We start from the raw sequence: 27,029 nt of genomic DNA, 5'->3' as shown, positions 1-27,029 counted from the left end.
GAGCCTCATGGGCGACAGCTTACGTGCGTGCGTATGTGCGTGCGTGAATGCGTAAGGGCTGCCGGGCCGGCGCGGCTAGGCGTCTGTGGGCGGGGCTGCATCAGGCCCCGCCCCCCGGAGCGACCCAGCGGGGGAACAATCTCTTTCTCCATATAAACATGTGTTTTCAAAGCACACAGGCGGGCAGGGAGGCCAGGCTCCGCCTCGTCCAGCAGCCCGTGCCTCAGTTTACCCTCCAGCCTCGTCCCACTTTACTCAGAACCACAACGGGAGGGAGAGGAGATGCTGAGAGGGATCTGTCTTGTTCTGCCTGCGCTGCCCTGCCCTGCCCATCCCTGCGCTGCCCTGCCCAGTGGATCCCTGCCCTGCCCTGCCCAGCTCTGCCCTGCCCTACCCTGTCCAGCCCAGCTCTGCCCTACCCTGTCCAGCCCAGCTCTGCCCTGCCCATTCCTGCCCTGCCCAGCTCTGCCCTGCCCTGTCCTACCCTGCCCAGCTCTGCCCTGCCCCGCCCCAACTCTACCCTTGCCCTTGGCCATGGCCAGCCATGTCTGGAGAGGAGCAACCCCTGGGGCTACTCGGCAAACGCCAGTGAGAGCAGCATGACCCTCAGACTGGAAGGGGGGAAGTCACGGAAGATTGTGGGGCCAGCAGGGAGCTGGACCTCAGCTTCTGCCTGTGGATCCTGGTGCCATGGCTGCGCACCCCGACTCCTGGCCACCACCCGCACTCCGAGGGCTCTGGGTGGAGGACATCAGCCCTGGGTGCTGCCGGCAGGACGGACCACTGGGATGGCGGGCACCCCAGGGTGCCTCCACAGAGCCCCCGGATGTGCTTGTTGAGCTGGGCATGGGCTGGGGACAGGGCCAGGAGCTCCTGCCATCTTTGTCCCCTGCGTGTCCAGATCTGGGCACACGCACGCCCTGTGGGCCAAAATAGAAGGGAAGCTCGGGTCCCCAACTGGGTGATTCCCACCTCGGGGCCTTTGTGCTGGCCGATCGGGGTGTCTCCACCCTGGCCAGCCTTTCTGGAGGTGCTCCCAGCACGTGACCAGGCTCGCCTAGTGGACAGCAGCCACCTGCCTTTCCCCACCCCAGCTCGTATCACCTCCCCAGTGCAGAGCCTGGCTGGCACACATTTGTGGTCTAATAAATGCTGGCCTGGCCTGAGGCCTCCACAAATATATATATAATATTTGTATATACAAATATATATATATATATATCCCTGCTAATGTATCTGTCAGGCAGTGTTAGAGGCGCTGCAGAGTTCCACCTGAGTCTACGCACAGGCACGGAGCTGCCAGGGAAGTGGAGCAGCCGAGACTCAAACCCGTGCCCCTAGGGGATGGTGCCAGCTAGGACCCTCAGTGGAGGGAGCAGGACAAGTCAGGGGCAGAGTCGGCCCTATAGCAAGTAAGACTTTTATTAAATAAACTTTTTGAGTTTTTTTTTTTTTAGACCAGGGAGAACCGTGGGGACATCCCCCCACCCCCCGCTTCGCGATTGAGGGCTCTCTGGACACGCCGGCCGCGGGAGCCCTCTCCTGGCATATGCGTGCGTGTGCAAGTCAGAGCTTGAAGTGACTTGGTAGCAGAAAACGGGGTTCAGTGTGCAAACCACGGTGGGGGAAGGATGGAAGGGCGAGGGAGCAAGGAAAGGAAGGAGGGGGAGGGGAGGAGGAAGAGGAGGAGGAAGGAGCAGGTGTGTAAGACGGTATGTACAGCGGGTGGGCGCCAGGGACCACACGGGACGCACACACGCTCAGAGTGGTGGGCTGGCTTTTTGTTTTTTTTTCTTTTTCCAGGTCAAGTCCACACGTTTTGGCAGAAACAAAGGAAAATTTTTTTTTTTTAATTTTTGAGCTTACTCCGTTAGGGCTCCGTGGGTTCGAGGCCCGGGTGTGTGCTTTGGCCGTGGGTGTGGTGGGCTGGGCTTTTGTACACGTGCCCACGGGACCCACCCCTCCCGGGGCAAACAGGAATCCACTCTGATCCCCCCCTCCCACCCCCACTGGTTTGTCTGTTTCTTCTTTATTACCTGCTCAGAAAGACCAAAAAGGAAAGAAAAAAAAAATGTTTTTCTTTTTCTCTGCAGAGGTATGAAAATTAAGTTCACTGTGTTCCCAGGGGTGCCCGGGCAACCTGGGCTACACGACCTTAAACTCGAGGCTGGTGATCGGAAGGCTTGGAAGGGTGGTGACCCACCCAGAGCGGGGCAGGGAGGGCTGCCCGGCTCGCACCCCCACCCCGACCCTGCAGAAGCTAAGGAACCGGTGGTCGCAGAGTAAGGCCAAGATGGAGGGACGCAGCAGGGTGGGCAGGCCCGGAGCGACTCCAGGGGTGTGGGCCGGGAGGGAGGGGGTGTGTCAGAGGTATTTGGCATTGGCAGTGAAGAGCCTGGACCCCTCCCACACCCCCCAACACCCCAGCCCGGGGTCCTCACTCACAGGGTGCGCAAAGGGAGTTAGGAGAAAAAGTTTGGTCCCGTGGTTTCATACTCAAAAAATAGATCTAGCGTCTCTCTCGCTTGGCGGCTATGTGCATATATACACAGAGGACGGTGGCCCGGCCGACCCGGCCCCGCTGGGGACTTCACATTTCATGGGGCAGGGAGGGAGGGGTGGCATTAGGAGTCCCAGGACCCTCATCTTCTCTGAAGGTGGCAGGTGCAAGGGGGCAGGGGGTGGAGGCTGGGGCTGGCCAGGGCCTGCAGGGAGCTCCCGTGGGGCCTGAGCCCAGCCAGGGTCCCCAGGGCCGGCCCACCTGCCCTTTCCACAGCCCAGGCTCATGGGGTGGCTGTGAGCTCAGGCAGCGTGGTCAGTCCCCATGCCCCCAGTGTGGGCCCTGGGTGGCAGTCACCTATGTGGGGTGCCGGGGTCCAGGATGGGCAGCCTACGCATGTCTGTGGGTAACGGAAGGGAATCGTAGCCTCCCCAGGCCTTAAGGTCAAGTCCGATTCAGCTCTCAAAAGTCCAGCAGGCCTGGCCCCCGCTTCCATACACACACACACACCGTGGACCCTGGTTTCCCTTCCCTCCAGGAGGCCAGGGTTGAAGGGGTCTGTGTCCGACCCGCCCCGGGGAGGGGTCAGTAGGGGTGTCCCGGGTCCTTGGGCCGTTTCAGCTGTACTTTGAGCCTCTTCATGCCAATCTGGAAGCCGTTCATGGCCTGGATGGCTGTCTGGGCGCTGGCTGGGTTGTCAAAGCTCACGAAGCCTGCGGAGACCGCGGGGCCGGCAGCTGTGTGGGCCAAGGACCCTGCCTGGGCCTGTCTCCCTCCCTGTCCGCCCCACCACACAGCCAGGAACAGGACCTGGGGTTGTCTGCCAGGAACCGGACCCAAGGACTGCCCTGCATGGTCGGCTAGCTCTAGTCTGCTCCCGCTCACCCTGGGCCAGAGGGACCCTAGCCTGGCCCAGCAGCCACTGCTGTCCATTCTAGAAGTGGACTGGCACATGGGAACTCACTCTCAAACAAGGATGGGATGTGGTTTGGATTTTAAATAGGACACGGTGCGGTGCCTGAAAACTGCACCTTCAACCCCTGCAGATGTTTAAGCTCAGTGTGAGAAACCAAGGGGTGACACTGGGGTGACATGGGAGCCACCCACATCTGACCTGCCTTCCCACAGAACCCAGCTGGGCCCAGAGCAGGGAGGCGTGTCCAGCGAGAGGAGGGGCCTGGGGGGCGGGGCCTGGGGAGGAGGAGGGGCCTAGCAGGAGGAAGAGGGACCTGGGGAGGAGGAGGGGCCTGGCGGAGGAGGCATGTCCGTGAGAGGGGAGGAGGAGGGGCCTGGCAGGAGGAGGCGTGTCCGTGGAGGGGGAGGAGCTAGTGGAAGGGGGCGTGTCCTGGCCCCGCGGGGGTGGGGCCAAGGCACTCACCGAAGCACTTGCTCTGGTGGGTAGCCCGGTCCATAAACACCTTGGAGGAGATGATGTTGCCGAACGGCAGGAACATCTGTGTCAGCTCCGCGTCTCCAAACTCCTGGGGGAGGTGGTAGATAAACAGGTTACAGCCTTCGGGACCTGCGGGTGGGAGAGACAGACATAAACTCCCAGGAGGGGAGGGGGGCCCCCTGAGGGTGGGGGGACGGGCAGGGGCGGGCAGGGCACAGGGATCCAACTCCACACCCAGCTGCACCTTCAATCCCCCCAGGGCCCAGCCCATCCACGCTGACCTCCAGCTCGGGTACCCGGGACCTGCAAGCTGCCTGGGCTCACAGGGTGCCAGCACGGCAAACCCGCTCGGCCACAGGCGACTGTCCCTTCGCCAAGGCCGGCCAGCCCGCGGCCTCAGGCTGTACAGACGTGACATCACGCACCGGCCTTTCAGAAGGTCAGCCCTGCGCAGGGCAGCCCTGGGGTGCCAGCTATGTGCCCCCCTCGGTCATCTCAGTCAGCTTCCCCTCTGCCTGCCTGTGACTCCCCGCCAACCTCCAGATGACTCCCTGTGGCCGGCCCTGAGGCCTGCGACGCCAGCAGCCCAAACGGGCGCTGGTTCAAGTCCCAGCTGCTCCAGTTTCCCTTCAACTCCCTGCTAATGCGCCTGGGAGAGTCATGGAGGCCCCTGCACTCGTGTGGGAGACCCGGAGGGAACTGCTGGCTTCTGCCTGACCCTTTTTGGAGGTGAGCCAGCACTAGGCAGGTGCTATAGGACCCCCCTCTCTGGGCAACATTCTCTTCCAGGCCACAGCTCTGCAGGCACAGCTGTTGCAAACGGCCGAGGACGGACTGCGCTGACTGGCTGCTGGGCCCATGGGTGCCTTAGTTCCTCCTTCCCTCCCCAGCGTGGCACATGAACTTGCAGAATGTCGCTGGGGCAGGGGAAGATGCTGCCCACCCCCATGGGCAACAGGTCACATGGCACTTCCCTAGGGACATACCATTTCCTGACTCCTCTCAACCCGCCTTCCTCCATAAGAAAAATATATTAGAGAGAGCCTACCAACTAGTTTCTTCCACAAATGCCCAGAAGGAGCAGGGCTGAGCCAGGTCCCAGCTTACAGCTCCACCCAGGCTACGCCAGAGCGTGTGCTGGCAAGAGCTGGATTGGGAGCTGGAGCCAGGACTCGGACCCAGACCCTCCAGCAGGCGGTTTTTGTGGCATCAGGTCCCACATAGGTGTCACGTACACGCGGTGTCATCAGAGTTGTACCCTCTTCAGCACAGCCCCGAGGAACACGGGAGTGGCCACAGCATGACAACAGCATTGGCCATGCCCGGTGGCCACCCCTCGGATGCCCACCCGGTCTGAGCTGACCAGTCCCTCTGGGAAGCAGGTGGAACCCACAACGTGTCCAGAGCAGGGAAGATGATAAGGGTTTTGGATTGCGTCTAGCCTCTTGCTCCTGCATTTTTCATCGCTGGTCACTGACCCCAAGCTGGACATTGGGGGGTGTTGGAAGCAGCTCATGCTTGCTCAGCCCAGAATCATGCCCCCCAAATCAAGCGAGACAGGGCAGCGGGGTGCCCGACACGGAGGGACCATCCTACCCACACGTTTCTACTGTTGCTGGGTGTAGCTAGGCAACATAGGTGCCAATGGCAAGGACAGCGGATCTCCCGCACTGCTGGCACGACCCTCCCAGCGCCCAGAGGCCCCGTGCTGGACACCCGTGTTCCAACGGCCTGAGCCTGCCAGCCCCTTGCCCACCCCAACCTGCGAGTCCAGGTAGTCAGGAGCCCAGCTGCACCTCCCTGACCCAGGCCCTCACCGGACAGAACGGGGGTGCACATAACCCTGTCTGTGCGCTCTGGAAGTGAAGCCCCCGACCCTCAACCTGGAGGTGACGGCTGTCCCCTCCCTCAAACCAGGCAGGCTCTGTGATGCCCCGTGGGCAGGGACGCTCAAAGGGTGGGCAGCAGGCTGCAAGGGTGGGCAGGGGGCTGTGAGGGTGGGCAGGGGGCTGTGAGGCCAGGCAAGGGGGCATCGGGCCCCTCACCTTCTCGCTGCTGCTGCAGGACCGGAGGCGGCTGCGGGACACTGTGTGCGATGGGCGTGATGGCCGCGGCGGGGTACATGGCTGTGGACGGAGCAGGCCGTGAGGGCGGAGCCAGGATGGAAAGGGGGTGAGAGGAGGCGGGGACATGCGTGGAGGGGTGATGGCGGGTGACCCGCAGAAACAACAGGACACAAGACCAAAGAAGGGGTCCGAGGGGCCTTGTAGGGATACAGGCTGAGTCCACGTGCAGACGCGGGAGCGCGGGCCTGGGGGTGCAGGGGAGCCCCTGGAGAGCAGGGCTGTGGGCGGGTGGGCCTGGGGGTGCAGGGGAGCCCCTGGAGGGCAGGGCCAGTACCTGTGTACTGCTGCACTCCGGAGAAGGCGGGGTGAAGGGTGTCTGCCACCGTGGGACTCTGAGCTGCCGGACGAGTGAGGGGCTGAGTGGGGGCCAGCAGCCACCCCTCCTGAAGCGAGGCCCCAGCTGCCCGCTGCCCACTCCTGCACATACACCGTGCAATCGCTGCCCTCCTCCCCTGCCCCGAGCTACCTGGGTAGGGCACGAGGCCATTGGCATACACCGTCTCCAGGGCTGGGTGCCCACCGGGGAAGGGCACCACCCCTGCGAAGCCATTGGTGATGGGCGCCACGAGGCCAGGCATGGCGGCGGTGCTGAGCAGGGGTGGCGAGTGCAGACCTGCACCAGAGTCAGGGGGTGCGGGGTCAAGGGGTGCCTGGGTCAGGGGGCATCGGGGACAGGGGGCATCAGGGTCAGGGGAGACTGGGGTGAGGGGTACAGGGGTCAGAAGGCATAGGGGTAAGGGGGCACCAGGGTCACAGGGCACCAGAGTCAGAGGCACTGGGGTCGGGGGCATGGGTATCAGAGGGTGCCAGGGTCACAGGGCACCAGAGTCCAGGGATGCCAGGGTCAGGGGGCGCTTCCACAGCCTTGTCCCCGCCCCCTCCATCAACCCTGCCTCCAGCAGCTGCTCCGCCCTGTCCCAGGCCCCGCCCTCTCACCCAGGCCCCGCCCATCCCAAGCCCCTCCCCCGTCGCAGCCCCCTCCCCCCTCGCTCACCGGAGGCAGGGGCGATGGGGGTGGCAGGCAGCCCGTTAAGGCTCACAGCCCCGATCTGCTGGATGTGGCAGGGCGAGAAGGCCACGCCGGGGCTCAGGTAGCTGCCCGAGGTGGACAAGACCGTGGTCTGCTGCTGCATGAGCTAGGGGAGGAAGGGCAGCCAGTGGGCTCAGGCAGGGGCAGGGCAGGCCTGGGATCCAGGCTCAGGCTAGGGATCCAGGCTCAGCCTTCAGGGTCAGCCAGGAGGCTCAGGGCGTGGGCGGGACCAGCTCCCCTGGCAGGGCCAGGCGGGGTAGGCGCAGCCAGCAGCAGGCAGCCACCCTCGCAGGGGCCTCTGCAGGAAGGGAGCAAGGGGCGGGGGACCCAGCCAGACCCCTAACCTGGTCCCTGGAGCCCCGCAGACGGGGCTCGTGTGGCCACTCACAGCCTGGGCGTAGGCACTGTAGGGGCTGAAGGGCAGGGTGAGGGACGGCGTCAGGATGCCCAGCTGGCCCACCATTTGTTGCATGCGTCGCAGGGTCCGCTCCTTGTCTGTGTCCGCGAACTTGACCACCAGGCTGGAGGAGGCTCCCTGCGGGGACAGCAGCAGGTGGGAAGCGGGGGCAGGAGGTGGCTGCAGGACCCCAGCCCTCCCAGTTTGGTCCCCTGGGACCCACGGCTGTGCAGCTGCAGCGTCTGAGCTCGGAGAGCTGTGTCAGGGGGCGGGAGCGGGTTCATGTGGCTGACCAAGGGTCCCCCACTCCTGGAGCTGAGCTAGGCAGCACAGAGAGGACCCCGTGTGGGCTCAGGGCTCAGAGCTGGGTCAAGGCAGGGTATCGGATCCTGCACGGGGTGAATGGAGGGAGACTGCCCTGCAGCTGAAGCGGGGTGGGGCCTGGTGGCCACAGGCAGCCCGGTCCCTGAGCTTGGGTAGGCCCGGCTATAGCCGCACCCTGCCTCCAGGCTTCTCCTGGTGAGCCAGGCCATGGCCTTCCTGATGCGGCCAAGGTGCCTGCTCGATGGACACCTTATACCTCACGAGACCTGCCGGCAGGCATCCCACCGCAGCTTCAAGCTGGACTCGGGGTGCCAGCCAGAAGCTAACGGGGCCTTTCTGGTCCAGGGACCGTGGCACAGAGCCCTCCCCCATTGCCACGTGAGCCTCTGCTTCAACCCCTAGGGGTCCCCAGGACTCAGCCCTTCTCAGCTCGGGTCTCCCTCCAGGCCGCCCAGGCTGCGTTCCAGGCCCCCACTTTCTTGGTTCAGCACTTAGTCTCACTGCTGTTGTCTGCTGTCCCGCCCTCTGCTCCCTGGGGTACCCGTCCCGCCCCCACTGCCCAGCACAGCCCCTTGTAGACACACACCCATGGCACTCTCCCTGTGCACACACACACAGACACGCTCACACAGCCTGGCCCAACGTGTGGACACCTAGTCACACGCATACACTGTTCCCCAACCCCCAGGCGAGTTCGTACCTGCACTCCCACACACACATGCCCACACGCAGACTTACCCAGACCTAATACACACGTGCTCACACATGTGGTCACACACAAACATGTCACACAGCTAACCCTTCCCCACAAGCCAGGGCTGCGCCTGTGTGCACCTGGGGTCCCACTCACCGGCATCGTCTGGCTACCGTGCAGGGCGTGGATAGCCGCCTGTGCCTCCGTGTGGGAGGCGAACTTCACAAAGGCACAGCCTGTGATGGGGGGAACAGGAGGTGAGGGGTGACGCAGGGCCACAGCAGAGGGGGCAGGGAGCTGGGGGAGCCGGTCAGCAGGGCACATGTGGCCAGGCACCAGGACGGCCAAACAGACCAAGACAACTCCCGCCAGGGAGGGACAACCGGGGAGGGATGGAGACGAAACCCCTCTTGTGCCATGGAAGGGCCACGGCACCCGGGAGGACAGAGGCCGCAGGGCAGGCCATAGGAGCTGTGGAAGAGCCAAGAGTCCAAGCACTGCGTGGATATGAGGTTTACAGCAATTGGATGTCAAAACAGCCAGACCCCATGGGGAGAGACACGTGCGCTGGGTGGCCGATCCAGTCCCTGGCACCACAGGCCGGCACCCCCAGACACGGGAGCCGGGGGACACACAGTCCCACCCTGCAGGGGCTGGCCTGGTGGGCAGCAGCTCCGCTCCCACCCAGGAACCGGCCCTGCCCCCAGCGCCCCCTGCCCAGGCTTGAGGGGCCTGGCCCAGCAGCCCCAGCTCTCCCTCCAGGCCCTCCCCACCTGACACACACACCTGCCCCGGTGAGCTCTCCCAGCCTGCACGCCCTGTCCCGGGCACCCACACGTCACCTTTGCTGCTGCCGTCGGGCCCACGGAGCACCGTGCACTCGTCAATGACCCCGAAGGGCTGGAAGAGCCGCAGCACGTCCTCCTCCGACTGCTGCTTGTTCAGCATGCCCACAAACAGCTTCCGGTCCCCTGGGGGCGGAGACACCTCCTCAGCCGCGTCCGGGGCTTCCCCGCCCTCCCAGGAAATGCAGGGTACCCGGGCTGTGCACATGCCTGCGTGTGTGCGTGGGAGTGCACCCTCTCGGGCACAAGCCCCCTTCCACGGTGCGCCCCCAACCCATGGCAACCCTCACACAGCAGGGGCTGCCTTGCTGGGCCTAGCACCCTCACGGTGCCCGCCAAGCACCCTCCTGGCCAGCCAACTTGGGGACCTGCTCCCCATCCCGGCCAAGGCCAGAGGCCACGGCCGCCTCTGCCCCGCGGGTAATTGCTTGGCTGCCTGGTAACCAAGGGACGTGGCAGCCAGGGCTCCCAGGGATGGCAAGCTGGTTACTATGGAAACCGCACAGCAGCAGCTGTCAGTCAGGGCGGTGGGAGGGAGGGGGGCACAGGCTGGGGAGACGGAGAGAAACCAGAAAAGGAGGAGAGAGAGAGATGGAAACAGAACTGGAGGCAACGACACAAAGAGAGACAGCCAGAGGGAAGGACAGAGCTGGGGCTGCCGCTGCCAAGCCCCTCCACCAGCCACGGAAGAAGTGCAGGTGGCTCCCACGCAGGCGGCCTTCCGGGCTCCTACACACGCACGGGGGTCCTGCCAGCCCTGCCCCGCACTGCCGACCCAAGCCACGGAGATCCCTGCCTCCCCTATCCCCGGGGCACCCACTGCCCCAGCCAGCAGCTCCCTGTGCCTAGTCCAAGGCCCCTGGGTTGCACAGTGGGGAGCCCCCCACACACATGCAGGGCAGGACAGATGCGACTTCTGCCCCCCAGCCCAGAGAGACGCCCCGAAGCGATGACAACTACCTCCGCGGCTCTCGCTGTCGGCAGGCTTCACCTGGATCGGGCGGGCCATCTGCAGGAGAGCCGTAGAGTCAGCCACCCCGGCCCACCCACACTGTCAACCCCAGCGCACGCTCCTAGCCAGCCCTCAAAACCCAACAGAAATACCCCTTCCTCCAGGAAGCCCCTGCCTCCCCCACGTGACACAGGCTCAGCAGGACGGTGGGTCCTCGTGGGTGGCACGGGACTCCAGCTTCTGCCAACAGCGGCGCCTACTGCCTCACCCCAACACCGCGGCCTGAGAACCACAGCCCATGGCGTGCGCTGAATGTGTGGTGGAGCCTTGGGAGAGGTCCCCAGGAACCCTGAGATGGGCAGACGGGCAGGGCCCCATCCACCAGGGGCCCACCTGGAACTGACCGAACCACGAAACATGCAGACAGGCACAGCCGGGTGGGGATTGATATGCCAACTCCCCGCTGGGCCCCAGGTGGAGTGGCTACCGTGCCCCAGCGCCCAGCCTGCACTGCACCCCTGACCCCCCAAACCAGCCTTGCTGGGGTCACTGCCCCCAAGCTGATGCCCCACTGCGTGCCAGCCCCGTGCACTGCCCAGGCCTGTGTCCGAGCGAACATGGAGCCTGCTGGGCAGCCATCGGAGACCTGGGGGTAAATGCCTACACTTCCTGCAAAACCCAGCTGACACGCCCCCCGGTGGGGGCCCCTCAAATCGCCCCTCTGGCATGTCCACGTCCTGCTTGGTCAGCTGTGCTGTCACCCCTCCCACATACATACACACATGGCCGGGGGTTCTGGAGCATTCCCAGGCAGCCGCTGACCAGCAAGGGCCAGGAGGAAGCAGCCGACGTGCCCTGGGCCCCGGCTCTGAGTCCCCGGTGTGCCAGCATGCTCTACAGTCACCCATCCCACAGATGAAAATATCAAGGCTGGAGGGGGGCTCGGGAGGTGTACTCCTGATGCCGATTCAAACCTCCATGCACCCACTCCCACGGGAAGGGCCACCCCCTCCCGCTGTGCACCCCATCTTGCCACTGTTAGTTCCCCAGACCCCAACCCAGGTCAACCCCGAACCCTCCCCCATTCCCCTCCTTCTCCCTCCTCCCTGTTTCTGAGTGTGGGTCCCAGAATCAGCTCAGCCCTGGCAGTCCCAGGACCAGGGAGGCCTCTGTCCACCAGCAGCCCCCCACACACACCCAGCCACACCCTCAGAGGTCCCGGCCACCTGCAGGGGGCTCACCCCCTCCCCGCTCCCATCCACTGCCCCCCCGCCAGGGCCCCTCCACCTGAGCACCACACCCCACTGGATGCAGGGAGGAGGGAAGCTCTCTCACGGCTGGGACCAGCTCCTGGGCGGGGAGGTGGGAGGCACCTGCCCGCACCCCACACCCGGCTCCCCGCACCCCTCCCACCCCGCCTCCGCTGGCCCTCACCTCCCCCCTCCCAGCACCTTGAGCAGAGGAGGATGGGGTTGCCACGGCAACACTGATTCACCACACGGAAGCCGGCAATTGTTGTTGCCATGGAAACCGCCTCTTAGGGGCGAGCCCAGCTCCTGCCTCGCACAAAAGAGATATTTAAATATAATCTCGTGGAGATGGATGGGCCCCGGGAGGGAGGGCGAGTGGGCGGTCGTGGGGGGCCGGAATCGGTGCCCCCCACACTCTGCTCTCATTCTCGGGGGGTCAGAGAGGGCCTTGCTCCCCCCCGTATTCCAGCCGGCCGCTGGGCCTGCACTGGGAGGCAAGCCCCTTCCCACCTCCTGGAGCAGCCCGGCAGCGGCGGCCGTGGCCAGGGGGACTCCTGGTGCCCCGTCCCTCCCCGAAGCCTGGCGGGACAGCCCCCTCCTGTGCGCCCTGCACCTGCCACCCCAGGCCGGCCCTGCCCAGCCCGCGGCCCGGCGCCCGCCTTACCCACCGGCCTGGAGACGCGCACCAGGCTGGCACCCACGTGCCGCCAGCACCGCCCGGGCGCGCACGCCGCACGCACGCCGGGCCCCGCGCCCTGCGCCGCACCAGGCAGGGAGCCGGCCCTCCCCCAGCCCGCCCATCTGGCCCTGCCCACCTCCTTCCGGCTCCCTCTCTCCATCTGTCCCGCCAAGGTCCCTGAACATTTATTCAGCAACATTTCCGGTGTGTCCCAGTAGCTGGGACACTGCCTGCTGGACGGGGTGCTCCCAGGGGTCTGGGCAAGGGGAGGGTTCCCAGGCTGGGCACGTAGGGGGCAGATGGGGCGCAAGCCAGAAGTATCTCTGGGGCTAGCCCAGATGGAGACACCGCCAAGGGCTCTGCAGTAGGGGTAGGAGTTCGGGGGGGATGGTGCGCTGTATTGGAGCGCTCCTCTCCTATGTCCCCGGCCCAACTCATCTCCTTTCTGGAGTCGGGGCTATCCTGTGAGTGGAGGGCAACCTGAGGGCCTGGCTGACCTTCCAGCCACGGGGCATTCTTAAGGGGGTGACTTCACGGCCTCTCACTGAATGGCCATCCGGCCCACTTGCGCAGTCCAGCTCCCTGCCAACACCTCCAGCCCGGCTCTGCACGCCCCTATGGCCAGCAGTGAGCCTGGGCACCCCTTCCTCCTCCCCCTGCTGCACACTTCATCCTCTAGAGCAAGGCCACTGGGCACGGCTGCCCCTTCTTCCCGCCAGGAGCCCAGGAAGTCAGGCTGACTGAGCTGCTGTGGGCACAACAAGTGACCATGAAAGCTCGGCCGTGTCCATGTGGACCCCAAGGGTCCGGCCCTGAGGCCACACTTGGGCTGTCCCATTTCACAGCTGAGCAAACAGGCCCACAGAGGTTAAATCTTGTGACCTGAGCACCGTGAGGCCCCAGCTGGGCCAAGCTCTGCAGCCTCACGTGGAGTGTCCCCTCAGGGACCTCCCTTGCGGGCTGGGGGAGGGGACAGGGTCTCCCAGCCAGTCCACAGCATCTGCCTCAGGTGGTCAGCAGGCGGCCCAGGCAGGGGTCTCAGCCCAGCTGGATTCCCAGGCCCCGCATGGCCCTGCTTGTATTCTGTGATATTCAGTTTAGGATCCGATTCCAGAAGGCTGCAGTTTGATTAAATGGCGTCCCCCACCGACACCTGCCATGGTCACACTCAGCCGCCAGGAGGGTCGGATGGGAGGGAGAGGGGAGGGGACACACAGAGCACACTGAGGGCCCAGCCCTGCTCCCTGCTTGGCCACCACTGCTGACCCTGACGGCTGGTGGGACCCCGGCCAAGGCAGCTGAACCAGCAGCCAGGAGCAAGGAGGCCCTTTGGACCCCCAGGCACCCCCAACACTGCCACCAGGGTGCCTGCTCACCCCGTCAAGAGCAGTAAGTTACGTACACAGAACCCACTGAAGAGGCAGGCCGGCACCTCCCACCCGCTGCTTTGTGCCCCAGGCATCTGCATGGCTGGGCCGGGCCTGAGGTCCAGGGCCAAGAGCTCCCTCTGGGCATCCCATGTGGGTGCAGGGACCCAATTTAGAGCCTTCCCCTGCTGCCCCCAGGTGCGCATGAGCAAGGAACTATGTGAGAAACAACAGGCGTGGGACCCAGGGCCCCGGCAGGGAATGTGGGCACCCCAGCCCCAGCTTGGTGGCTGCACTTGCTTCCGCCATCCCAAGCCCCACTCGCAGAGCCAGCTGCCTGGGCCTTGGGTCGGGGCCCCTCTGAGCGCCCCTGCTTGCAGAAGACTGGGACGAAGAAGCCAAGGAAAGGCCCCCCGAGAGGTGGGGCTGGGTAGCTTTGGTTGCCCTCCGCCTCGCTGAGCCACACACAGCGCCCTCTCCCGCTCCCCAGCACAGTGAGCTGGCGTCTGTCAGCCGGGCTGGCACAGCTGTTGTATGTGGCTGCCAAGGACTGCCAGGGGATGGTGAGCTGGGCACCTCAGTGTGGGCTGGGCAGCAGGCTCACGGAGAGAAAGAGGGCCTGAGCTGGCAGGGACCTGGAGCCCCACCCTGGAAGGACCCTGTGTTCCCACGGTGCTGTGGCCACAGGCCACCCACGAGGGTAACAGCCGTGAAGAGGCATTGGTGTGTGGGTCTGTGGTGGCGAGAGCAACGTTAGGTGCCTGGAGTGACACAGCCGTGACATCACTGGGATGATGATGTCATCACGGGGGTGCCACCTCAGGGGCCCAGCACTGTGCATGCGTGGGGCGTGTCAGTGGCTGCAGGGCAGGTCAGCCGGGCCGGGCAGGCTCATTACAGACATGCGCAGAGCCCAGCGGCTACAGACTGGGCTGTCTCTGGCTCCAGGACCTGACCGTACAAGAGGACCCGGAGCTGGGTGCAGAATGGCCAAGAGCTGCGTGCGTGGCCCAAGACAGGGTTGGCTCCCACAGCCAGAACCCCAAGACCAGCGCTGTCCAGTATGACAGCAGGGCCCCAGTCTGGAACATTCCCTCCAGGGCAGTGCTGACACGCAGCTGACCCCAGCCTAGAACATTCCAAGTCAGTGACGACACAGCTGATCCCAGCCTAGAACATTCCCTCCAGGGCAGTGCTAACACGCAGTCGACCCCAGCCTAGAACACTCCAGGTCTGTGATGACATGCAGCTGACCCCAGCCTAGAACATTCTGAATCAGAGTTGAGTCACTGTTGTAACACGCCAGGTCTGCACTGTCCAGGAATGTGGCCACCAGCCCCACACCCACGCAGTGGTGCCCTCCCCATGTACAATGCAGAATATTAAGAAGCCTGGCCAGTGGGCTCACTGGCCGCCTCACAGAGCTGGGAGCTTCTCTCCAGCATGGGGCGTCAACTTGGAGAGGACTGGGTACACCATGGCCCTGGTCCTGCCCCGGCTGACCCTGCCCTGACTGACCCTGCCCTGGCTGACCTGACCCCAGCTGAGCTGGCCCCAACTGACCCTGCCTTGGCAAAGCCCCTGCTGCAGCATTGAGGGTACCCAGTCTGGCCATCAGCTGTGACCTCTGACATACTCCCCCCGAGCTGTGTGGCCTGGGAAGCCAAAACAAGCCACTGGTTCGAGGCCCGGCTGCTCCGTTTCTGACCCAACTCCCTGCCAGGGATTCAGCTGAGAAGGGAGCTGACCTACATGCTGGGCCATGCCGAGCTTGGGGTGACCCTGATGGAGCTCCTGGCTTCTGCCGGGCCCAGCCCTGGCTGCTGCAGACATGTGAGGAGTGACTCAGCGGGAGGAACCCTGATCTCTCTCTGTCTCTCCCTCTTTCTCCTGATCTGCCTTTCAAATGAAGAAAAAATGGAAAGAACAGCTTGGGGTACGTAACAGTACTTTCTCCATTGTTAAAATTATCCACGTACATCTATGTAAGTTTTACTTATTTGACAGAGCCTGCTAGACCTTACATACAACGGGTTCCCTGCCCGGATGCCCACAGCAGCCAGGGCTGAGCCAGGACAGGGCCAGGAGCCAGGGACTCCATGTGGGGGTCTCCCGTGTGCGTGCGGGGGGCCCCAGCATCCCGACCGTCCCTGCCGCCTCCTGGGTGTGCATGGGCGGGAGCAGGACTCCCTTTCTGGCAGTGGCTGCATGTTGCATTCAGCATTCTAAGCCAGTCGGAATGTCACAGACAGCATTCCTGTGTCTCTCTGCGGCTGCGTGCTGAGATGGGAAGGTTCCGGGTGCGTGGGGAGCTGAGTTCACCTACTGCTGCCTTCTGATCTTCCCATGGCTGCCCCCAGATGACGCTGGGTTATACATGTGGCTCCTAAGCTAAGGCAGCAGAGTTCTGGAATGTTTTTCAAGTGCTCCCTCTGCTAGGCCCAGGCCCTGCTGCTCACGTCGCGGACCCTGGGGTGGGGCTGTGCTGGGCACTGCAAGGTGCACAGCTCCTGCCCGCTCCCCATCATGATCCCCACACAGGCACAGGCTCTGCCCAACACTCCCTGGGGGACAGGGCTGCCCCGGCTAGTGACAGCTGACCTGTCCTAACCTGAGATCTCTGGACTCCATTGGGCTCCTCTCCAGCCCCCGGTGGAATGACCTGCCACCCAGGGAGAGGCGGCCAGAGACCCATGTTAAGGGGTGGCCCTCCCCGCAAGTGGGCATCCACATTCCCCTTGCCTCCTGAAATCTTCCCTCTAATTTGGGCAGAGGGAGGAGGTGATGTGCTGGCTGGAGGGAGCCGTGTTGCTCCAGAGGGTGGGGCTGGGATTGGAGCTCAGGGAGCTCAGAGGCGGAGAAGGGAGGCGACAAGCATGGAGCCCTGTAATGCCGTGGTGGGGGAGGAGGGCACAGGCTATGGGGCAATGCGAAGAGGAGCCAGGGTGGTGATGCCCAGAGCTGCAGGAAGAGCTGGTCCAGCGCGATGTCGGGCCAGTCGGAGCCCTGTTGGGTCTGCCAAGTTGCTCAGTCAGAAATGGTGATGACATTTGGTGGCTGGAAAAATGGCAGGTGGGTAGATGATGGATGGGTGGATGGGGGTGGGTGGATGGATGAGTGGGTGGATGGATGGATGGGTGGATGGATGAATGGGTGGGTGGATGGATGAGTGGGTGGGTGGGTGGGTGAGTGGGTGGATGGGTGGGTGGGTGAGCGGGTTGGTGGGTGGGTGGATGGATGGGTTGGATGGGTGAGTGGGTAGATGGATGGATGGATGGATAGGTGGATGGATGAATGGGTGGGTGGATGGATGGGTGGGTGGATGGGTGGGTGGATGGATGGATGGATGAGTGGGTGGGTGGATGGATGGGTGGATGGATGAGTGGGTGGGTGGATGGATGGGTGGATGGATGGATGAATGGGTGGATGGATGGATGGGTGGATGGATGGATGGATGGGTGGATGGATGGATGGGTGGGTGGATGGATGGATGGGTGGATGGATGGATGGGTGGGTGGATGGATGGATGGGTGGATGGATGGATGGGTGGGTGGATGGATGGATGAGTGGATGGATGGATGGGTGGATGGATGGATGGATGGGTGGATGGATGGATGGGTGGGTGGATGGATGGATGGGTGGGTGGATGGATGGATGGGTGGATGGATGGATGGATGGGTGGATGGATGGATGGGTGGGTGGATGGATGGATGGGTGGATGGATGGATGGATGGGTGGATGGATGGATGGGTGGGTGGATGGATGGATGGGTGGATGGATGGATGAGTGGGTGGGTGGATGGATGGATGGGTGGATGGATGAATGGGTGGGTGGATGGATGGATGGATGAGTGGGTGGGTGGGTGGACGGGTTGGTGGGTGGGCTGATGAGTGGCTGGCTGGCTGGATGGATGGGTGGGTGGGTTGGTGAGTGGATGGGTGGGTGGATGGATGGATAGGTGGATGGGTGAGTGGGTAGATGGATGGATGGGTGGGTGAGTGGATGGGTGGGTGGGTGGAGCGGTCAGTAGGGGAGTGGTCACAGGCAGCTGGGTGGTGAATGAGCACAGGTGAAGAGGGGCGTGGATGGCATCTCATCAATGGGATGGCCTCAGGATAATCTGCAGGGAGAGGACAGAGGACGCTCAGGGCTGACGGGGAAGGGCTGTTGTGGCATCCTCTGAGCCTACAGGGGCCACGGCGGCCTGGCGAGGCAGGCAGGCAGGGCCCGGGGGGTGGGGGCGTGTGGCTGTCGCTGTTCAGATCCGTCCACCCGACCCCCTCCTGACAGATCTCCCACCCAGCTCGGGCCCCGCCCAGAGGGAATAGCGTCCGGCCCCTGGACACTGAGGGCCCAGGCAGTGGGCCTGTTCACAGCCTGGGGCCTGCAGCTGCCCTGCCCTGCCCTGCCTCCAGCCTACTGCCTGGACCCTCCCAAGTCAGCACCAAGCTGGTTCCCCCATGCCCCGAGATCAAACCTCTGCAGGGGCCTCGTTCGGCCCTTGCTCTGCACCCTGCCCTGCGACGACAGAATCGAGGTGCCCCGTGGGGGAAGCCAGCAGCCACGCCGTGGCTCCCAGCCCCTTCCAGGGATGGATGGCACCCATCACCCTGGGACGTCCAAAGGGAGGGGGACCTGCAGAGCCCAGGAGCGAATGCTGGGGCCCCTCCACCAAAGGTGTCAGCTGAGCAGCCTGCCCGTCCCCTGCCTGTGCCCCTGGACAGGGTCCACACTGCCCACAGCCTGCCCGTCCCCTGCCCATCCCCTACCTGTCCCCTACCTGTCCCCTGCCCGTCCCCTGCCTCTGCCCCTGGACGGGGTCCACACTGCCCACAGCCTGCCCGTCCCCTGCCCATCCCCTACCTGTCCCCTGCCTGTCATCTGCCTGACCCCTGCCCGTCCCCTGCCCATCCCTGGCCGTCCCCCGGTTCCGGTCACTCTGCCTCCCCACTGTCCACCTCCCACCCTGCCCTGCTCAGGGGGCCTCCGTGTCCACCCTCTCTGCAGGTCAGGACCGGAGTGGCTGCCCTCGGGGAGTCACACCTGCTCAGCCCAGGGTCCTCACCCAGCCCTGAAGGCCCCACCCCAGCATGCACTGCCCACCGCAGGTCCCGCCCCCACAGTAAGCCCCCGCCCTGCCAGAACCAGTCCCACCCACGCCGTAAGTCCCGCCCTCTGCCAGCGGGAGGCCCCGCCCCTCTGCAGCCCCGCCCTCTGCCAGCGGCAGGCCCCGCCCCTGCCCCCACTCACCCCGGGCAGGGTCTTCTGCTCGTGCAGCGCCGTCTGCGCTTTGATGGCCGAGTCCCGGGCGCAGTAGGTGAGGAAGGCGCAGCCTGAGGGGAGAGGGGAGGGCAGTGAGGGCCAGGACGGCCAGGGGCGCTGTCCAGTGAGGGAGCGAGGGCAGGCGGGGGGACGAGGAGTGAGGGGGTGAAGGGGTGAGGACAGGACAGGGACAGCGATGCTGCCAGAGGGGCCCAGCGCGATGCAGCCACAGCCCAGGGGAGCTGGCCACACCCAGGAAGGTGACTGCCCACCCACGCTGGGGAAGCTGGGACTGTGATCGCTGCACAACACGCGAGTGACAGAAGAAAAAACACACACGCCCCCTGACCGGCAGGGAAGGGGGTCACCAACGGCCATCCGTGTCCCCCCCTGTGGCCCCCATGGCGCACGGGGCCCAGCAGCCCCTCGGGGGAGTGGGATACACGCGCCCTGGTCATTCTGCACAGCCCACGGGCGCCCCTGCAGCTGCCTGAGGGGCTGGCCAGGGCCAGGGCCGCTGTCCTCGGTGCTGATCGCTGCCCTTCTGGCCCAGCTGCCCGGGGCAGACACAGGGAATAAGGCACGCAGACATGGGAGCAGGGATGGGCGAACCTCTGACAGCTGCAGGACATGCCCAGGGCTGCTGGAGTCCCCCCGCCTTGGGGAGGCCAGCCCTGCCCACGCCTTCACCCCCAGCACTGACACCAGCAGGTGTGCAGTCGCCAGGATGCCCGCCACGTCCATAGTTGGAGAGGAAGCAGGCGGCTCTCGAGGCTGAAGCTGAGCCAGTCTCTGCCTTCTGCCTCCAGGCCTGAGTTTGTGGCGTGCAGGGACTGAAGCCCTGAGCAGAACAAGGGGTGCTGCCCCCCACAGCCCTGTGTGCTCGGGGGTGGCCAGAAACTCGGCAGGACAATGTCCAGCCACACCCCTGCCCACAGCTCCTCTGCCCTTGCCTCTCCCAGCTGTCGTGTTGGGGTTCTCTGGCTTCCCCCTGCAGCCTGAGGTGTTGTCCCACTCACTCGCTACCGGCTCGCCCTCCCTCTGCTCTCGGGCCCCCACAGAGGTGGGCTCAGCGAGGAGGGGCTTTGGGTCCAACTCTGGAGGGGACAGGAATGCTTTCCTGAGGGTGCGCTGGCTGAATGGATGGATAGGGGGACCCTACAGGGTGACCTCCACGGTCCAGCCTCACTGGCCAGGGACAGGAGTAAAAAGTGAAAGGTTCCATGTTCCCTTCAAAGAAGTCCCTGGGAACTGCCCCCCACCAGGACCAGGGACCCTCACCCCTTCCGCCTGGGGAAGCGGCTCTGGGACCACCCCAAGTCTAAAACTGAACCTGGTACCCAGCCGGTGCATAATACATGGGGTCACACGTGTAGATGACCGTGCAGCCCCTGCACCCCGCCTCCCGCCCTGGGCCGGCCCCCGGTAGATGCCGCCTGTCCCCTGCCTGAGTGAGCGGCCGGGCATTCTGGCACAGCAGGTCCTCAGTTCAGACCCTGAGCCAGGCGTGGCTGCTCTGCCCGGGGTGGAGCTCCCGGCTCCCGCCTGGCCAGCCCTAGCTGCTGTGGGCATGGAGGCATGTCGGGGGTAGGACCCTCCCCACACTCTCTCTCTGTCTCTCTGACAGATCCGCGTGGATGGCAGTTCAGAGTTGAACAATGGCCTCTGGGGAAGCAGCTCTGGACATTAGCCCAGTGGGCCCCGCTGCCCTGACCCGTGCAGCCCACAGCGGCCCCTGGTGGCTGCCCTGAGCTGGCAGCTACTGTTCCCATGGAAACCGACCCCCAGCCTCCAGCACAACCTCCACTTTAAGACAAATATTAGCATTAACATGCAAATTCCAACGCCATTACCATCCACAGGGCCGCGTGTGGAAGCCAGTGGCTGCCTGGGATGCTCGGGCATCCCTGGCCGGGACAGCTCAGCATCCTGCCATCCCAGGGGAGGTCCCTGGAGGAGGGCGCGGGAGGGGAACCAGCCCAGGCGGCACGGGGACCAGGGTCCATCGTCTGTGGCCAAGGCTCGGCACAGACAGGAGCAGCCCCATGCTCGCCCTGACTCCATCTCCCCAAAGGCCACACAGCTACACTGGGTTCCCCTGCCCTGCCATGCCCTGTCATGCCCTGCCCTGCCTGTCCCCGCCCATCCCTGCCCAGCTCTGCCCTGCCCTGCCCTGCCCTGCCCTTTGCCCTGCCCTGCCCTTTCGGGTCCCTCAGCCACCAGAAGGCTGCTCTAACACTCTGAGCCCTCCCTTCCTCATTGCCATCTCTGGGGGCCGCCCCCTGGGGTGGGAACTGTCACACCCCTCCTCGCCCACAGACACCATCTGCCTCCTGCTGTCTGGGAGGCAGGTGAGATGGGGGCCTGTGGGCGCCCAGCAGGCGCCTCCATCTCCTGAACACGTGCCTGGCCCTGAAACCCACCTGAGCTCCTGTTGGGAGGCGGACCCAATAGCCCCCCAGCGGGGTGGGGCTGGATGGCACTGGAAGTCTGTCCTGGCACTGGTTCGGGTCCCATGGTGTGCCCCACCCCGGTTCCCAGGGCCACCCGGGGGGTGCTGCCCAACCAGGTACATGTGGGCCGGAGGTTGCCCCCCCCACCTCCACTGGCAGGCCTCGCTTGAGGGGTAGACCACCACCCCCATCCCATGGGACAGAGGGCTGACAGGGGTGTGGCCCTCCTGGGGACCCCCAAAGTGCAGTCTGAGTCCCCCAACAGACCCAGACCCTGCTCCCCCGCTGCCCTCCTGAGGCACCCGACCCCAGGCCCAGGGGAATCCTTCTAGAAGCAGCAGGCGCCTAGCACCATGCTCCCCAGCAGAGCTGGGCTCCCCCCTCGGATTCCCAGGCCCCATGGATGGGAGGGGGATGGGAGAGCCGCTCCCCCACCTCCCCCCTCCACATACCTGGCAGGGCCAGGGCATCACCCCTTCTCACCCCTGCGCTCGATCATTCATTCATTCATTCAACAAACAGCTTGCAGGCACACTGGGCAGGGGCAGCCCCGGGAGTCAGCCGGGTGTGAACTGGGTCACCAGCCGGTCCAGTCCTGGGCCCCCCTCCCCGAAGCCACCGTCCAGTGTCCCCCACCCACTCCGGGGCAGCTCGGCCCACCGCACCCCAGCAAGCGAGGCCATGACCAGAGCCAGGGTGCTGGGCACCCCCTCGCCTGCCGCCTCCGCCCGCCCAGCCCAGGCTGCTCCAGGCTCGCTCATTGTCCTGCTGGCCTCGGCCAGGGTCCACTGGAGGGGGCGCAGCCGCGGCCTTCGCCCGCCCCGCCTCTCCCTTTGTAGTCACCGCCCGGGGGGCGTCGGTCCATCCATGTCCCCGGCTGGCCGGGCCGCCGACCGACGACGAGGCCGTAGTGCCGGGCGGGCGCCCACCTTTGTGCATGCCGGTGTAGGGATCCTTGAGCACCGTGAGCTCGTAGATGCGGCCGAACTGCTCGAAGAGCGGCTTGAGGTCCTGCTCGTCCAGGTTGCGCGGGATCTGCCCCACGAACAGCTTGATGGCGTCCAGGTCCTTCATGCCGGCCGGCCGGCCGTGGGGCTCGGGCCCGCCGCTGCTGCCCAGGGGCGCCGGCCGCGGCGGGAGGAGCTGCTGCCGCCGCGCCTCGCTCTCCGTCAGCCGGGCCATGGCGGGCGCGGGACCGAGCGGCTCCCCCGCGCCCGCCCGCCGCCCGCGGGACCACAAAGGCGGCTCGGCAGCGGCCTCTGCCGGCCGCGCACGCGGGCTCCCCGACACCCTGGCACCCCGGTACCCAGGCGCGCACCCAGCTCCGTGGCACCCCGGAACCCCGGTACCCCAGGCGCGTACCCAACTCCATGGCGCCCGGGTACCCCAGGCGCGCACCCAGCTCCATGGCACCCCGGTACCCCAGGCGCGCACCCAACTCCATGCATGGCACACCGGAACCCCAGCACCATGGCACCTTGACACCCCGGCACCAGCATCCCAACACCCCAATATCCCGGCACCCCAGGCACTCACCCCAGCTTTCCCACACCCCCTAACCACAGCACCCTGGTACCCCAGAACCATGGCACCCTGATACCCCAGTACCCTGGCATCCCAGGTGCACACTCAGCTCCATGGCACCCCAGCTCCATGGCACCTCGACACCCCGGCACCAGCATCTCAACATCCATGTACCTTGGCATCCCAGGCACACACCCCAGCTCCACGGCACCGCAACACCCTGGTACCCCCGCACCTCAGCACCTAGGCTCACTAGCTCATGGCACTCTAGTACTCTAGCACCATGGCACAGGGCTCCCCAACACCCCAGCTCCCCAACATCCTGGCACCTCAGCTCCACAGCAACCCAACACCCTGGCACCTAGGCACCCTGACACCCCAGTAACCCAGGTGCGCACCCAGCTCCATGGCACCTTGGCACCCCAGCACCAGGATACCCTGATACCCCGACACCCCAGGCTCACACCCCAGCTCCACAGCACCCAGGCTTCCTGACACCCTGACACCCTGACACCACTGCACCCTGAGCATGCACCCCAGTTTCCCAACATTTCGGCCTCTGGTTGCCCAACACATACCCCACCTTGCCCACACGCCGGTACCCCAGGCATGCACCTCAGGTCCATGGCACCTATGCTATCCAATACCACAGAACTTCTTGGCTCTCTGGACATGCACCCCAGCTCCCCACGCACCCCAGCTCCCCAACTCCGACTCCCTGGGTGCGCACCCCAGCTCCACTGCACCCTAACCCCCACCCCACGCACTCCAGTACGGGCTTCCAAGCACCCCTGCATCTCAATATCACAGCTCCGCAGCTGCACACCCTGGAATCTTGGCATCTTGGTACCCTAGCACCCTGGAATCCTAGCACCCCAGGTGTGCACCCCGATAATCCCACACCTTGGGCATAGCACATACCCCAGCATTGCAACTCTCCAGCACCCCAGAATCCTGGCACCCTGATACTCCAGCACTTTGGTACCCTGACACCCCAGTACCCTGGCTCCCTGGAACCTGCAGTCCTGTGGCCACAGTGGCACAAGCAGCAGCAGGGACACCTTGGGCAGATGCCCGGGCACATCACTGCCCAGGACCCCGACCTCACAGAGCAGCCCCCTAGCTGCAGGCTGTGTCCCTGGTCATTCACCCATCTGAAAGACACAGTTCCCCCTACCCCATCACTCCCCATGGCTGCTGGGTTGGCCTGGGTTGGCCTGGCCCCTCACTGCACCCCCTCACTGGCCCTGCTGTCCCCCCACAGCTTCTTCCAGCATGGACACAGACAGCTCTTGGGGTTGGGTGCTCCCTGCCCGTGGACGCCCACCCTGGGAGGCAGCAGGTGGGGGGGCTCCCCTGCGCCCGGGCCCTGCCACCCACATGGGAGAGCCGGCTGCAGCTCCTGGCTCCTGGGTCCGGCCAGGCCTAACCTTGGGATGCTGTGGGCATCTGCGGCATGAAGCAGGGGAGCGAAGACTCCGAATCTCAAATAAATGAGATACCGGGGACCCCTGCAGAAGCTCCCAGGACACCCAGATCTAGCTACACCCAAGGTCTGCACCCCACGGCTGTGCCCGCCCCGAGTTGCATCTCATATTCTTTTTAAAGGCTTTTTTTTTTTAATTTGAAATTCAGATATACAGAGAGGACGAGAGGTAGATCTTCCATCTGATGATTCACTCCCCAAGTGGCCGCAATGGCTGGAGCTGAGCTGATCCAAAACCAGGAGCCAGGAGCCTCTTCTGGGTCTCCCACATGGATGTAGGGTCCCAAGGCTTTGGGCCATCCTTGACTGCTTTCCCAGGCCACAAGCAAGGAGCTGGATGGGAAGTGGGGCAGCCAGGACTTGAACCAGTTCCCATATGGGATCCCAGTGCAGGTGCAGGTTAGCCTGTTGAGCCACCCCACTGGCCCCTGGTCTCACATTTCCGTTTTACTGCATTTCCATGCTTTCTTTTCCATTTAAATGTGAGCTAGGAACAGAGACAGGGCCGCTAGGCTGCCCAGCCACCTGGCTGCCCGGCCACCCTCATCCCAGTGTGCCCAGGGCATTTACACAACACAGGTGTGGGGAGCCAAACTCCCCCAGCCCACAGACCAACTCCTGACGCCCTGGCCAAATCGGGTGTAGTGCCATGTCCCCCCCAAAAGGCAGCTTGTAGGGCAGGGTCCAAGCGCAGGTCCCGCCTTCAGCCTGCCACAGCATCCCGTGTCACAGTGCAGGTTCCAGTGTAGCTCCCCCCGCGAGGGGACCTGTGAAGGATGCCCAGCGTGCTGGGGTCCCCGCACCCACGTGGGAGACCCAGAAAGACCGCTCTGCTTTTCACAGAAATTCTAGAACAATGCAGGTGCAGGGGCGGCGGCGTCTCCAAGGAGACCAGAGGGGGACGGTGTGCCCAGTCAGCTGCCTTGTGGCTGGGGTTCCGTCCCGTGGCCTTGGGCACCGCATGGGTCCCCGACCCGCTGACCTACTGTTCGAGGCCACCTGCAAGACCTGCACCCCCAGGGAGCAGCGGCTCACCGCTGCCGTTACCAGGGTGACGGGACACAGCAGGCTGCCCACAACTCTTTCTAGCACATTCCAGAGGCCTGAGTGTGCCCCCTCAACCTGCTGGGCAAACCCGGCCCGAACCCCAGCCTCTCCAGGCCTGGTGGGGCCCACCAGCCTGTTGCACCCCAGGTCCTTGGGTTTCTGGCACTCAGCACCCTGAATGTAGGGTTGAACATGGCTCCATCCCCCCTGGTGTGCTCCCACTGGACTTGCCCTGGGCTCACATCCAAGACCCTTGGGCTGCAGAAGTGTCACTCGGGGCACAGAACCAAAGTGGGGAGATAGGGGTCCTCTCTCTACTGGTTCACCCCCTCCCTGCCCACAAGGGGCCAGGCGGAAGGAAGCCAGGGGTGCCATCTGGTCTCCACAGGGCAGAGGCAGGGGCAAGGAGAGGGCAAGGCAGGAGTTAGTCCTCATGAGCAGCTGTGTGTGCCCACCACCAGGGAAGGCTCACAGGGCCCAGGGCCCCTGCTGTGTGTGACATCACCGAGCCCTGAACACGCATGTGCAGCATGCATGCCCTTGGCAGGGCCCTGCAGGAGACCTCCACTCAGGAAGTGACCACAGCCACTGGCCACCACCTCCCCGGGTGTCCTTGCAGGGCACGTCTTGTCCAGCTGCTGCTCCTGGACCGCATGGCCGGGGTGTCCAGGCACCGTGCTGCCTTGTGGGAACTGGCCGATCCCTGAATGTCCTTGTCATTCAGAGGCCCCCCACTGCAGGCTGGCTACCCGCAGAGCCTCCCCCTGCACCCCATGTCTGTCCGAAGGGGTGAGCGTGCAGCGGGTGGAGCTGCCCCCTTCCACCCTACATGGCACTTGCTCAAGTCTTAGCTGTTCCACTTCCTGCTGGTGCGTCCAGGAGAGCAGTGGAGGACAGCCCAGGGGCAGGGACCCCGATGGGGCTCCTGGCTGCAGCTGGCCCAGCCTGGGCACACCAGTGGACCAGATGCCTGGGGGAGGAGTAGACACCCCCCAACCATCCCCCCAGCGGGTGGCTGCTCTGGCGGTCTGCCACCAGCCATCCGGTTGCCCCAGCCAGGGCTGGTACACCTGCCGGGGCTGTGCCCCAGGTCCACTGAGAGGTACAGAGCAGCGTCATCCCACCAGAACGTCACAGCGCTAGGGCTGTTCCCCCGGGGCAGCTCTGACAGCTTACCCCGCGGGCGGGGGTGGGGGAGACACAGCCCTGGAACCCTCAGGCTCTGACCCCTTCAGGATCTCAGTCTGTCCCCCCCAGGACCAGTCCAACCACCAGGGGGTGCTGTGGGGACTGCAGTCAGGGGCAGCTCTTCTCTGTCCCCCTGGAATGGAGTCGGGGTGCAGCTCTACCCTCAGCATCCCCAAGCCTGCACTCCAGCCACACGGCTAGCTCCTGTCTGCCCTCCCTGGTGTTCCGGGTTCAGGCCTGCCTTGGGGGGAGCCATCCCATCTCTCCTGGGCCCCCAAGGAGCTGAGGACCCTGCCCACAGACGGAGACTCCAGGATCAGGCTGACCACAAGCAATATGGCCCCCTTCAGCTGAACACCGCAATGCCCGCCTGCTGGGGCCCCAGCCCAGAGGTTACTGCTGCCCGCTGCCCGTGGCCCATGGCCCAACCCTGCCCTCCCGCAGCCCGCCGTCCCCATGACCCAATGCCCTCCGGCCCTCCTGCAGCCTGGGGCTCCCCAACAAGGGCCTCA

The 27,029-nt window shown here is 64.7% G+C and overlaps 1 protein-coding gene across 16 annotated transcripts; it reads right to left on the bottom strand.

The window, feature by feature from the left end:
- Positions 1–1,990: 1,990 nt before the first annotated feature.
- Positions 1,991–22,454, bottom strand: CELF5 (CUGBP Elav-like family member 5). Of its 16 annotated transcripts, none has more exons than XM_004595674.2 (12): positions 22,202–22,454; positions 18,808–18,890; positions 10,267–10,318; positions 9,307–9,435; positions 8,621–8,700; positions 7,438–7,584; positions 7,014–7,155; positions 6,486–6,632; positions 6,294–6,356; positions 5,939–6,019; positions 3,879–4,022; positions 1,991–3,213 (listed from the first exon to the last, which is right to left on the bottom strand). In XM_004595674.2, exons 1-12 carry the CDS (start codon positions 22,452–22,454, stop codon positions 3,086–3,088), a joined length of 1,449 nt encoding a protein of 482 aa, XP_004595731.2. In that variant the 3' UTR covers positions 1,991–3,085. The 16 variants fall into 16 exon arrangements, with proteins under 16 accessions (XP_004595731.2, XP_036354041.2, XP_058513957.1 ...); XM_036498148.2 differs by having other exon boundaries at positions 10,270–10,318; XM_058657974.1 differs by lacking the exons at positions 18,808–18,890; positions 22,202–22,454 and adding an exon at positions 11,713–11,845 and having other exon boundaries at positions 1,992–3,213; positions 10,270–10,318.
- Positions 22,455–27,029: the final 4,575 nt, after the last annotated feature.

The sequence above is a fragment of the Ochotona princeps genome, chromosome 33 (genome assembly GCF_030435755.1).
Source record: "Ochotona princeps isolate mOchPri1 chromosome 33, mOchPri1.hap1, whole genome shotgun sequence".
Lineage (NCBI taxonomy): Eukaryota > Metazoa > Chordata > Mammalia > Lagomorpha > Ochotonidae > Ochotona > Ochotona princeps.
This window is presented reverse-complemented; position numbering and strand designations above follow the sequence as displayed.

Excerpts from the sequence above, each read along its gene's own strand:
- CELF5 (XM_004595674.2), bottom strand. The coding sequence starts at position 22,454 with ATGGCCCGGCTGACGGAGAGCGAGGCGCGGCGGCAGCAGCTCCTCCCG. Across the intron at positions 18,891-22,201 it reads CTACACCGGCATGCACAAAG|GCTGCGCCTTCCTCACCTAC; the intron begins GTGGGCGCCCGC and ends CTCTCCCCTCAG. Across the intron at positions 6,020-6,293 it reads CGGAGTGCAGCAGTACACAG|CCATGTACCCCGCCGCGGCC; the intron begins GTACTGGCCCTG and ends CTCCGTCCACAG.